Here is a 12,975-nt window from a genome sequence, read left to right on the forward strand (position 1 = left end):
AGAATTTTTAGATGCTTCCACTGCTCAAATGTTTCCTAGTCTTTATAGGACAAGGAACTAGGAAGTAGGAAAGTTCTCCAACTTTCATCAGAAAAGGAATCCTTTATCTTTAATATTTTATAACTCCTCAGGCAGCACGGAGACAGGCCCCTGCAACATAAGGCTCATGTTTCGGGTTTCAAGGCAGCAGAGTATTTTTTTGCCTTTTTTCAGGGCTGATCAATGGTGCCCAGCAGCCCCAGGATCCTCCAAACAAAATCAGTGCCCGATGGAAAGGTTTCTTCTGGAAAAGCCCAGAAGCTGGGACCGCAGAACCATAGAATTATGGGTCCAGGAGGACCCGGGTCCAGGCCCCTGCTGCAGAGCCTCCCTTTTGTCAGACATGACAGAGGATGATTACAGCGCTGCCTCCTGGGGTGGCCTGAGGATTACTTGAGATAGGGCAGGTCAAGTGCCTGGCTCAACGCAAATGTCCAAGAAGAATACAAAGTAATTATTGCTGCCAATCTCCTCAGCAGGTAAGTTGCCGTGTGTGTGTGTGTGTGTGTGTGTGTGTGTGTGTGTGTGTGTGTGTATGCGCGTGTGTGTGTGTTACTTGTTTTCTCATCCTTCTAATCCCCTGCAGAAAGGCTCCATTAGAGGAACAGTGCTGGCCAGTCGCTGTCCTCTGCTGGGTCCTCCTCAGGGAAGAAGAAGGATTTCTTAGAGAGGAGAATTTGGCGGGAGAGCTGCCATGCGCAGCTTAGCCTCCTTTTGGAATCTACTTGCCTGCAGGGCTGGGGAGGCCTACTTGCAGTCACTGCCTGTGACTGTGGGAGAAAGTCCCTCAGTTAGAGGAAGGAGGTGTTGGTGAGTCCCCTTATCCATCCTCCTAAGGTATATTCTCCAGTTTTATCACTTAATCAAGGTGACATCCTGATCGTCGCCGGCTTGACTCCTGTATCTGTCTTGTTTGCCCTGGAACATTCCCCACCCTTCTTCTACGGCACCTGCTTCCTCCCTGTCCTCCGACTGCCACCGATGGACAAGACTGGTGAAGCACTCACCCAGGCGCGAGGTCTGTTTCCGTTTGATCTCGGTGAGCTTGGGGATGGGGTAGGGCCCGTAGCAGTGAGTGAAGATGACACACAGCTGCTGGCTGATCACTTCGTTCTGCAGAAAAGAAAGGACAGCGCACCTCACTAGGGGCCGGGCGCGACCTCATCTAAGCTGTTGCCAGGAACATGTCCCCACCTCCCGGTGCGAGAGGAGCCCACAAGCTTACCACAGGTTCCAAGAAAAATTTCCCTGGACATCACACATCCAGTCTGCCCTGGCAGGCCCTGGAGTTGCTGGCTCTGTTTGTCCATTTCTAGTGGGCTCATCGGTGAAAGATTAACTTGTAATTACATCCTTCTCTCTTGCCCTAATCATTTCCTACTTATTGGAGAGCAGGCTTTGTAACTCATTGAATGGAAAATAAGTTTTTACCCTAAACATAACTTTTGGCGATACTCCAAACTTCTGGAAGCAGCTAATTATCCCGAAGATGCTAGCAGGAAGCCCTTTTGATCCTGTGACCGTGTGGCCATTAGTACACACAAATGATCCTGATTGAGCTTTCTCGTGAATTCGATTCTGGTGCTGAGGCATTTCCGGATCAGGAGTGCTCAGCCGAATCACTTTCTCCAAAAAAGTGAGGAAAACAGTTCTGCCACGCAAAACTACAGCTGCCCGTGACTGCTTGGGGACACAGGAGCCTGTTTCTGATTGAGCCCCGTTCTTCACGTTTTTGCCTCTTCCCCATGGGGCCCGTTGCTGTTGATGAATCTCCCTCCAACCACGGGTGAGCAGGAGGGAAGCCACGAATCACAGTGTTTGGATGCTCTTTATTGGGTGAAGGGAGTTGAAACTTGGGGCTAAAAAGGAGGGTTAGCTAGACATTTACAATATATTTTAAAAAGTAGGTTACAACACAGTTTGTGGCATGTGTTTTTGGAAATAAAACCCTCCATACACATATTTGGATTCACAGGTATTTATAGAAAAAGTTCTGGGAGAATAAAGTAGCTACCTCAGGTGGAATTATGTTTTCTTTTTTATCTATATTTTCTACAACAAACAAGTGTTGCCTTTGTAAAAAAAAATTTTTTATTTTATTTTATTTTAAAAGATGGGTTTGAGACAACTCATGATGTCAGTGGTTCAAGCTATTCATGAATCTACTCCTTTGTGCTCCCAAAGCAGAAGGATACAGCTCAGTACATGAAAAGAAAATCCAACCCTTTGATTAAAGTGAATGAGGTCCCAAAAGTCACCACGTCACTTCAGACGAGACCCACAGAAGTGCCTAAGGAAATGCAACCATACTGGATGGAAAAGGGACTCTGCTTTCAAAGATGATGCCTTTATGAACAAAAGGTGTTAAATGCTCCTCTCACTTGACACGCCAAGGGGACTGCCTGTCTCCTGGCTTCCTGCAGTGGTTCTCAAAGTGTGGTCACCGTACCAGCAGCATCAGCATCCCCTGGGAGCCTGTTAAGAAATGCTGATCCTCAAGTCCTGTCCCAGACCTCCTGATTCAGAAATGCTGGGGGTGGGGCCCGGGAATCTGAATTTTCACAAGTTTCCTGGTGATTCTGATGCTCCCTTAGGTTTGGGAACCACCGGTTTCAGGTACTGAAATTCTGTCTTGGGTTTGACCTGGACTGGGGGCTGTAAATTCGTTTCCTCTGGTCTACAGCTTTGCTGCTCAAATGTGTTCCATGGACCTGCAGCGGCAGCAGTATCACCTGGGAGAGCACAGGAATGCAGATTCCTATCCGAGGCCCACGGAATCAGCATCCACCGTAACACCTCTGCAGGTGACTCCCACGTACATGAATGCCTGAGAAGCACTGCGTGGGAGGCAGAATTATGCCCTAATCCCTGGGACTGTATCATGAGAAATCCCACCCGTGAATATATTCCCTTACAGGACAAAGGGGACTCTGCAGGAGTAACTGAAGTTACTTATTAGTTGACCTTAAAGAGGGTGATTCTCCTGGATTATCTGGGTAGGCCCAATGTAATCACATGGGCCCTTCAAATGAGAGGCGGAAGAAGAATTCACAAGAGACGAGGGACGCTGACCACCTGAAACTAATATTGTTTAGACAACTGTCATTGAAAAAAAAATCAGAAAAAGAAATGATGCAGGAGAGGAAGTCAGAGGGATTGGAAGCTCGAGGACTTGGCGTGCTGTAGCTGCAAGACGGAGAGAGAGCCACATAGCGAGCTTCAGAGGGAAAGCAGACGGTAACGCTAGCAACAAAACGGGACACCCGGCTGACAGCCCGCAGGGAAATGGGACTTCAGTCCTATAACCGCAAGGGACTGAATGCTGCCCAAACCTGAATGAGCTTGTGGGGAGAGTTGGCCCCAGAGCCTCCAGAAAGGATCCCAGCCCTGCTGACACCTTGATTTTGGCCTTGTGAGAACAGTGCCCGGACTTCTGACCCATGAGAACCACGAGATCACAGGCGTCGTCTTCGGCCTCTAAGTTGTGGCGATTTGTTACCGCAGCAACAGAACACTAGTGCGACTCGCGTCGAGTCTGCCTCAGATGCACCCCATTTCGTCATCCCTGTGACTGCAGAGCACCAGACACAATGTGGGCGCTCAGCGAGGTACGTGCGGATCACACAAAATGCCGAGGCCTCTACTCCGCACGGTCCTCTGTGCACACGGTGTGACAGATGGCGCTGGTCTCACGTGGACCAGGGTCTGTCTTGTGCACCTGGCTGATGAGTCAGCTCCTGTGTTATCCACTCAGGAAGAAGGAAAGAAAATCCATTTCTTGGGCTTGGTGGCCTCTGAGAGGGGCCTGAGCAGCCAGTGGACTCCTCTGTAGGGCTTTATTTTTATTTATTTATTTTTTTGGAAGTGGTGGTTGTTTTAACAGGTACTTATGAAGCATCCAAAAGGTGTCCTGCACTGTGAAAGGAGCTGTACCCAGGGCAGTTAAAGCGGGCAGGGCAAGAACCCTCCTCTCCAGGGACTCGTGGCTCAACCTCACTTTTTAACTTTAGTATGTCACCTGAGAAGGTAAAGACAAGGGCTGGCCATGTCTGCTCCCAAATGGGCAATCCTCAGATACTCAACCATTATCTGGGAGATGCATAACTGCTCACTCCCAAGTGAGGGCTGCACACAGTGACTTGATTTCAAAGCGTGCAGGCTGGAAAGAAGGGGAGGGAAAGAGTGAGCTCACGGTGGAGAAACCTGACAAACCTACCTCAGCCAGGTGATCAGGTCACCATCAACAGCGCGAATTCATACTGATATAATGTAACGTACCCTTGATGCGCAGTGATGAGAATGGCTCTTTAGCTTTGTGGTCTTAGTCCCTCAAACCACAGGCCCAGTCTAATCATGAGGAAAAACATCACATATTCCACTAGAGGGCATCTTACAAAACTCCTGATTAGTACTCCCCAGAACTGTCAAGGTCATCAAAGACAAAGAAAGCCCGAGAAACCGTCTCAGCCAAGAGGAACCTGAGGAAGCATGACAACCAAATGTGCTCTAACGTCCTGGATGGGATCCTGGAGCAGAAAAAGACATTCGATGACAACAAAGGAAACGAGAATAAAGTATGGAATTTAGCTAACAATAATGTATCGGTTGGTTCACGAATTATAACAAATATTCCACAGGAATGTAAGATGTTAATAATAGGAGAAAGTGGGTGAAGGGTCTTATGGGTACTTTCTGTGCTATCTTTGAAATTTTTCTGTAAATCTAAAACTTTTCTAAAAAATAAAGTCTATTATTTAAAATCTGCCCAATGAGGAAATAGGATAATTATGAAAGCACTGGAAGTTCGATAGAGAAAGAGGAAGGATGGAGGGTTAAAGTGGACATCGGCAGTTCCCTGACCTTCATTCATTCACCCCCCGCCCTAAAAGTTTTGTGAATATGAACCTTTCCCCACGCACTAAACCATGCATCCATTCATTTGTTAATTATATTTTCTACTATTTATTGAGCATCTACTAAGTGCCAGGCACTGGTTAGCCCTGAGCGCCGGACACAGTGTGAAGGATGATGGTGACACATCCAAATAGATGTAGCCTTTCTGGTTGCTTCTCTTTCAGAGACCGGAGCCCTACGAGAAAACTCCCTACTGTGCCTTTAAATTCAGCTGTGTCCGTCAAGGTGTCTGCTCTGTGCCTTTCCCAGCACGCTTCCTCCAGGTGGCGGGACTGTTGGTATAATTCGCTCTGGTTGCCCAGCACCCAAAACAAATCGGGACTTGGGGAGGGCTCCTCTGAGTGTGAGGGGGGCTGTAATCAGTATCAGTTAACAGCTCTAGTGAGTGAGGCCTATTGGGTTAGAAGGTCAGTTTGGGGCAGTGAACAGGGTGACCCTGTGGGTTCAGTTAGGTCTGGACCCAAACCTGAAGACAGCAGAGTGTAATGAACCAAACTTGAGGCTCACTCCATTTGGGCAGCAGGGGTGGTGGGGCCGGAGGCTGAGGGGGAGTGGCTGGGACAGAGCCCCTGTTCTCTGAGCAGCACATTTAAGCACAGTGCTTTTAAGTCACGGGGGCCACCAGCCTCATCTCTCAGGGGCAGCGGGGCAGGCTCTGCAGGCAAGCTCCGACCTGGGGGGCGGAGGGAGGTGTGGGCTGGCGGGGTGCTGGAGCGGGGAGGTCGTGGAAGTCTGGCCAGGCTGAGCACACGGCACCCGGTTAATGAATGTTGTCTTCCAAAATGGTTTAAGAACACCTGCTTCATGAGGTTGTTGTAAGGGTTAGAAAAGATAATGCATCATAATATACCATGAGGTCAAACCAATGGGAAATGTTAATATTTGACCATTTTCGAACCCCCCCAAACAAGCCATCTCCCATAATTAAAATTAATCTCTATTTTCCAAGATTCTAAAATGTCATAGAATTACTGGCAGCTTTTAGGAAGAGAAAAAACTCACTGTAATAAATAGATACGTCCATTCTAAAGACACATTTCAAACTGAGAAATACAAAAAGGTGAAACAAAGCTGCATCTCGGACCCGAGAGGATGTGGGATTACCGCTACTTTCCAGGGTCACTGGCAGCGAGTTCTTTGTCTTGATCCCTCTCAACAGCGATTCGTCCCTACAGATGGGATATGCTGGGCTGACCTGTGAGCCACCTACGAGCCCCCCTCTGCTGGAGCACGCCTGGAAAAGGTAGAGGACAAGGTAGAGGACGTGGAAAGGTTGTACAGCCCCAGAGGGATTCCACGAGGTCAGTGCGAAGCCCCCCCATCTATCACACACCCCGCTGGAGTTATGTACAAGATGCAATTGAACACACCATGAACTTAAAGCGCTTTTAAATCATCACCCATTTATTTTGATATGCACCTTCTATTCGCGGCAAGTGATGAGGGCTTTCTATTTGTGGTAGTAAGTAATATAAGGTACGATGATTTAAGAAAATATGAAGTAAATAATAACCAGTGAAAACATCCTTTAGGAATAAAAGGGAAATCGGATAGTCTCACATGAAGGGAAACTAAGAGCATCTGTCACCAGGAGACCGACCATAAAGGAATGGCAAAAGGAAGTTCTCTAAACAGAAAAGAAAGGACAGAAGAGGGAACTTTGGAACATCAGGAAGGAAGAAAGAACATGGTTGGCAAAAATACGGGCAAATCTAACAGGTTTTCTGTTTCTTCTTGTGTTTCCTAATTATGTTTGATGGTTGACACAAAAATTATAACAGCAATCTGATGTGGCTCTAAATGTATATAGATGAACTATTGAAAGACAGTTCTGTCATAAATGAGAGAAGGTAAAAGAACGTAACGGGAAGTAAAGTTTCTATACTTCATTTGGTAACGGGAAGTAAAGTTTCTATACTTCATTTGAACTGGTAAAAAGATGACAGCAGTAGACTTCGATATTATGTATATATAATGTAATAATCAACCACCAAAAGAGCTATACAATGAGATACACTAAAAAACAACACAGATAAATGAAAATGGAATTAAAAAATGTTCGAGTAGTCCACAGAAAGGCAGGAAAAAGAAGAGAAACAAAAGACAGAGAGACCACACGGAAAACAGAAAATAAGATGGCAGACTTAAGCCCTCAAGTATCAATAATTGAATAAAATATAAATGGTCTAAATGTTCCAATTAAAAGAGATTGGCAGAGTGGATGAAAAGCCCAACTACATGCCTCTTACGAGAAACTAACTTCAAATATAATGATGTAGGCAAGTTGAAAGTAAAAGGATGGAAAAAAATATCAAACATTAATCAAAGGAAAGCAGGAGTGGCTACATTAATATTAGATTAAGGAGACTTCAGAGCAGAGAAAATTAGCAGAAGCAGAGAGGGGCATTGCATAATGACAAAAAGGTTAAGACACCAAACAACAGAGCTGAAAAACATGTCAATCAAAAACTGATGGAACCAAAGGGGAAACGGACAAATCCACAATTATAGTTGGAGACTTGTAACACCCCTCTCTCAACTGATATAGTAACTAGACGGAAAATCTATAGGATCTAGAACTCAACGACAGCATCAGCCAAGAGGATCTTATCGACGATTACAGAACACGCCACTCAGCGAGGGCAGAAAGCACATCTTTTCCAGTGCCCGTGGAACCTACATCAAGACAGACCATACAAAAAAAAAAAAAAATCTCAAAAATTTAAAAGGATTGAAATAATATAGAATGTGTTCTCTGGCCATAATGGAATCAAACTAGAAATCAATAACAGATAACAGAAAAATCTCCAAACACTTGGAAATGAAATAACACAGTTTTAAAGAATCTATAAGTCAAAAAGGAAGTTTCAAGGGAAATAAAAAGTACACAGAACTAAATGAAACTAAAACAATCGAATCTGTGGGACACCGCTAGAGTCGAGTTGAGAAGGATATTGTATCAAATGCATAAATCGGAAAAAAGGAAACGTTTCAAATCAATAGTCTAAGCTTCTATCTCAAGTACCTGGGAAAGGAAAAGCAAAATAAACCCACAGGAGCTGGCCACAGGAATGGGACCCATGCCTGGGGAACGCCTGACCTCACACTACAGCCCCGGGCAATTTCTCACCTTTTTTTCCTTATGCCAGGTAGACGTGATGTGCAATGTCACATTTCACCAGTAGAGTTCACCACTGAACCCCAAATCAGAGCAAAGGGGACTCTTGAATGCGCCCTTCTTCTCAGACTGCCCCTTCCTACAGGGAGCTATCGCTGCTCCCTCTCTGGCTCCCTCACCTTCCATGATCAGAACAGCTGCTGGGGAGCGGGCCGGAGCCCACACGTCCTGGCAAAGGCCCCTCCCTTCTTCCCGGCCCCCGGCTGCTGCTGTCAGGGCTGTTGAATATTAATTATCTCCCCAGTTTTCGTGCAAGTTCCCTGGGTTAGACGTTATCTTTCTACTTTGTCCCAAGTGCTTTGGAACAAAACATGTGCCCCCTGCCCAATGACTGCCCGAGCAGCTTTAGCCAGCAGGCCGTGACCTCAGGGATCTGGCTAAGGGACCACCAAGATTTTGAACTCCAGCCTTGTTCTTTGCCATTGCTCACGATGGTATCAAACCCCTCATACCTTGCTCGCTTTCAAGATCTCAAACATCAGGGGCAGGCCCTGGGTGACGAGCTCCTCCGTGTACTCTTCCTCCTGGATGGTCTTAAATTCCTTTAACAGGCACTGGATGAGAGGCCTGCGGTGCTGCTGGAAGGCAATCCGCAAAGACTCCAGCCACGTGTGCAGGGTCCACGGGACACCTGAGGGTGGGGTGGGGGTGGGGCGGGGAGGAGAGGGCAAGGCAGAAAACAACCGGAAGAGAAGGCATGTTTTTCTGTAGAACTTGGCCTTTCTCCAGAACATTAGCAAATTATGAGACCAAGAGACAGACTCGTGATGAATAGAGCCAGTGTTGGTTTTTTTCCCTAAAGACTTGCAGAAGTTGAAATTAAAGGTCATAATTCAATTCCCCCTAACTATGGGTGTCCATTTCCGCATGCTACTCATGTTATTAGGGGCTGCATTTTACAACGTATAATTATGGTGTGGGATATTGGAATTACCATGACTTATACCTATTACACACTTCAGAGTGCTGACTTCATTTGTCTACAGCCCCCTCTGCTTTCTGGGCACGGAGGAGCTCAGGCAAGGGCGGAGTCTTGCCCAGGACTGGACGGCACATCCGTGCCCAGGTGAGAGCTGAGAGCCGGTGACACCCACGGGTGGGCTTCACCATCGATCGTGCTGCCTGGGACCAATATTTATATCTGAATAAGGAGACGGGGAGGCTATTGCTGCTGCTGAAACCATCTTTCCATCTGCAGTCACTTCGTCAGGTCTTCCTGCTTTAATTGAAACCTCTCCAGCAGCTGCTTCTCCCTTCTCGTGGTGAGGCAGACAACACACGCATCTCACTACTGTGTATAACAAGCCGACCATTCAGCCTCAAGTTGCACTGTCATGCTAAACAGGCTCTCGGGACACTGGCATAAACGTCCCACATACTCAACAGTCACTCCGAGAGAGGCCCATTTCCAGAACGGCGTCAGGAGACCCCTTCTCAGGCACTCAGTCTACCTCGACATGCTGCCCCTCTGTGTTTAAGAGCGAGGCTAGGTCCTGCTGTTCCCACGTGGGGGCTAATGCCACTAATGAAGGCCGGGCTAGCCTGGTCCCCACACGCTCAGAAGAGGTGGCTCTGAGCTAGCTCCATCGAGGAGGAGCCACCCTGAACATTTCCTGGGAGTGGCTTTGCCCCCGGAAGCTGAGTGGGCGAACCTCGCCACAGCTTCAGGCATTTGGGTGCTCTGAGCAGCGATTCCCCAACCGCTGGGAACCACCTGGGATGGTTGTTAAACGTAAAGATTCCGGCCTTTGTCCGTCCAGACCCTCGGCAGCAGAGCCTCTGGGTGTAGGGCCTGGCAATCTGTATTCACACAAGCTCCCAGGTGATTCGAATTCCTGACTTCCTGGGGTCCAGAGTCTGGGAATCATGGAAAGGTGACCTGAGGACGGGTCTTTGGGGCTGGCAGGATACTGCTGTCATTGGGGACGGTGTGGGTGTCTTAGCCTGGAAGTGCTTCAACCAGTAAATGAGACGTTCTGTGGGCCCACGTGGTGTGCGCGTGTGCGTGTGCGTGTGCGTGTGTGTAGGAGAGAGGGAGAGAGAGACCTACAGCCGGGCAGGGGTGTCGTGCCCAGCGGCAGACGGTGCCCAGACTGACCTATGCTCCTGATATCAATTGTGACATCCACGTAGCCATGCTCAGCGCTGTGATACATGGCCTCTTTCAGGGCTCTCAGTTTGGCTTTGCTGTTGCGGGTGGCGCACAGGGGGGGCGGGGCTGTCTCCGCCAGGTCTGTCCCCTCAGCCAGAATCTCCTCCAGGGACAGGATGTCACTCTTCTCCTTCTCTGGCTGAGCAAGCAGTTTGCGGAACACATTCCTGTCAATCATAAACCCAGAGAGGAAGACACTCAGAGATGGAAGGGCTTCGCCGGGGCGGGGGAAGTTGGGGACAAGTCGCTGGGGACAAGGGAATGATGGGAACAGCTCCGGGATGGTGGTTTCACAGCCCTGACCGCAGGCACTGTGTTTTGGGGATGGAGGAGATGGCGGGGGCACAACTGGCCGAGTCTCCTCAAGGACAAGTGGGAGCTAAGTGTGTTCCTCAAATATCTGGGAGGCTCTGGAGCTCTGGCCTTTTAACCGTCGGCCTGTGCTCCCCCAACAGGGAACTGGCCGTACTTGGGGTTATGTGTAGTAAAAACCTGATGGTGTCGATCTTGAAGGAATGGTAGACGGGAAGTAACCAAACATGAGGGGTTTTTATTATTTTTTAAATGGATTCTTCTCATGTCACTTCAGAGACAGGATGTAGTACGACCAATGATGGCTAAGTGTGAAGTCCCTGTGAGGTGAGTGCTGGCCAAGAGAGGACACAACGAGCCAGTCGGAGTGGCTGTGTTGCTGTGTGAAGTGGGCTCTCGCGGAAAGCTGGCAGTTAAGGCCACTCGGGCCAGGCTGGGGCCTGGACTGCCTCTGGGCCCCACATCCAGAGATGTAGCGGGTCTGGGGTAGGCCTGGGAATCTGCATTTTTAACAAGCACCACTTGGGACCTTGTGGCTCCGGCCCATCCTAGCCTACCTGTGTCCGTGGGCGGCAGCCTGGCTGAAAGAGTTCATATCACCCTGGGGGCTTGTAGAAATTCCATTCCTGTACATGGTTCCTATCAGGGGGTCCGCACCACGCTCCAACAGCAAACTAACCAGCTCAAAATTGCCTGCAAGCCCAGAGAAGGGGGTTTTATAAGCGAACAAAGCAGAGATACAGTCACAGACACATCGAGGGCCAGGGTGCCGGGGTCCCTTGGCCAGGGCGATGGTCGGTAGCTCTTACCCACGGCGGCTGCGAGCTGGAGGGGTGTTTCAGAATAGTTCTCCTCGCCATGCTCCACGGAGCCTTCCACCTTGGCCCCAGCATCCAGGAGGAGCTGTGGAGGAAGAGCGGCCATTGAGACGTTTAAAGGATGTACACAGTGAGGAGGTGTCCGAAAAAGGGTGGTGGAAATCGGAGTAATTCTAATGTCCCTGCTCCCCCTCCGGGTCAGTGACCACGTGCACGGGGGGAGAGCCATGGCACCTTGACGGTGAACCGAGAGCCTCTCGCATCTTCTAGAGCCTGCGGCTACACAAAGCGTGGTCCACGGACCAGCACTGTCAGCGTTACCTGGGAGCTCACTGGGCATGCTAGCTCTCAGGCCCCACCCCAGACCCACTGATTGAGAGTCTGCATTTTGACAAGACCTCCAGGAGATCTGCATGTATGTTAACGTTCTAGAAGCACTGAGCTAGAGGCCATGGCACCCGAGTGCTGGAAGACTCCCTATTCGGGTCGGAGAGCATTAGCGTGGTATCTCAGGACCACAGAATCAGGCGTTCTGAAGGACTTTGGGGAGCAGCTGGGCCAACCAGGGCAAGAATCCCTTCTAGAACACTCCAAATAGCTCTGAGAACAGTTCAGCAAATGCTGAGTTTCCCAGCCACTAGGATCAATGAATAAAGTGGCAGAGTGAGCCTGTAGAAATTTTGCTTTATAGGACTCCATTCTGTGTATCTGGGCTTCTTAAAAATTGAGATTCTGTCCATGCCAGATCCTCACTCACAGTGAATGTGCTGTCACAGATGTGAAATGGGGGCAGATCTGATTTCTTTATTACCCATCCGGGGCTCCCTGAAGGCACAGCCAGGAGGGGGCTGCCTACTTGGCATTCCATGACGTGTGCACCTGCAGCAGAGAGGTGGTCTGACTTCTGTTTGGTTTGCTTGGCTGCCCAATGCTCTGATTCCTGATTAAAAGGCTGGGGATGCCACTGCATGCTAAGGGATGGCATCTGTGTCTGCCCGGCCACCCTCCAACCCCTTCTTAGATTCTTCCACAAGGAATGGACTGGGCAGGATGTTCTACAGACAGAAGCCAGGTCTCACTGTGACACATCACACATTCAGCTTCTTGAAACATGACTGTGGATCTGTCTTCAGAATTCCCATGACCTAGGAAACAACCAAGGATTCCAGCATTGCCCGGTGGTCCCTGTAACACTGTTCCCTGCTCTGCATAATCCTCAGAGGCCTGGACCACATAAGAGGATGTGAGTTCTCGATGACCCGAAGCTCGGCACTCACTGGGGGCTCAGGTGTGGTCACAGACCTGGATGCTGATCTCTCTTTTCTGGTGAAGTGAAGACCACGTTTAAGATCTAGAATGTACTGGATGGCTATTTATGGAACACCAACTCTATAACAGCCAGAAAAGGTGCAAGCAATACACATTTATATGCCCAAAGGACCTCGGATGAGAACATTCTCAAGAACTGGGATCCAAGCAAGAGTCTTTAGGAAATGTTGCCTTGGTGACTTGGATGCTTCTTTCCACTGCTTGGAAACCACTAGACTCTACACAAACACTGG

General features: G+C 48.8%; 1 protein-coding gene across 3 annotated transcripts in view; it reads right to left on the minus strand.

The window, feature by feature from the left end:
• ABTB3 (ankyrin repeat and BTB domain containing 3) overlaps window positions 1-12,975 on the minus strand; it is a 320,752-nt gene that overhangs the window by 20,798 nt on the left and 286,979 nt on the right. For all 3 annotated transcript variants that reach the window (XM_039877866.1, XM_039877865.1, XM_039877864.1), the window contains 5 exons: window positions 11,405-11,498; window positions 11,153-11,288; window positions 10,230-10,450; window positions 8,584-8,762; window positions 1,047-1,152 (listed from right to left, as the gene is read on the minus strand). In XM_039877866.1, the coding sequence (XP_039733800.1) occupies window positions 1,047-1,152; window positions 8,584-8,762; window positions 10,230-10,450; window positions 11,153-11,288; window positions 11,405-11,498 (736 nt within the window). The remainder of the gene's footprint in view (window positions 1-1,046; window positions 1,153-8,583; window positions 8,763-10,229; window positions 10,451-11,152; window positions 11,289-11,404; window positions 11,499-12,975) is intronic.

The sequence above is a fragment of the Pteropus medius genome, unplaced genomic scaffold (assembly GCF_902729225.1).
Source record: "Pteropus medius unplaced genomic scaffold, Ma_sr-lr_union100, whole genome shotgun sequence".
NCBI lineage: Eukaryota > Metazoa > Chordata > Mammalia > Chiroptera > Pteropodidae > Pteropus > Pteropus medius.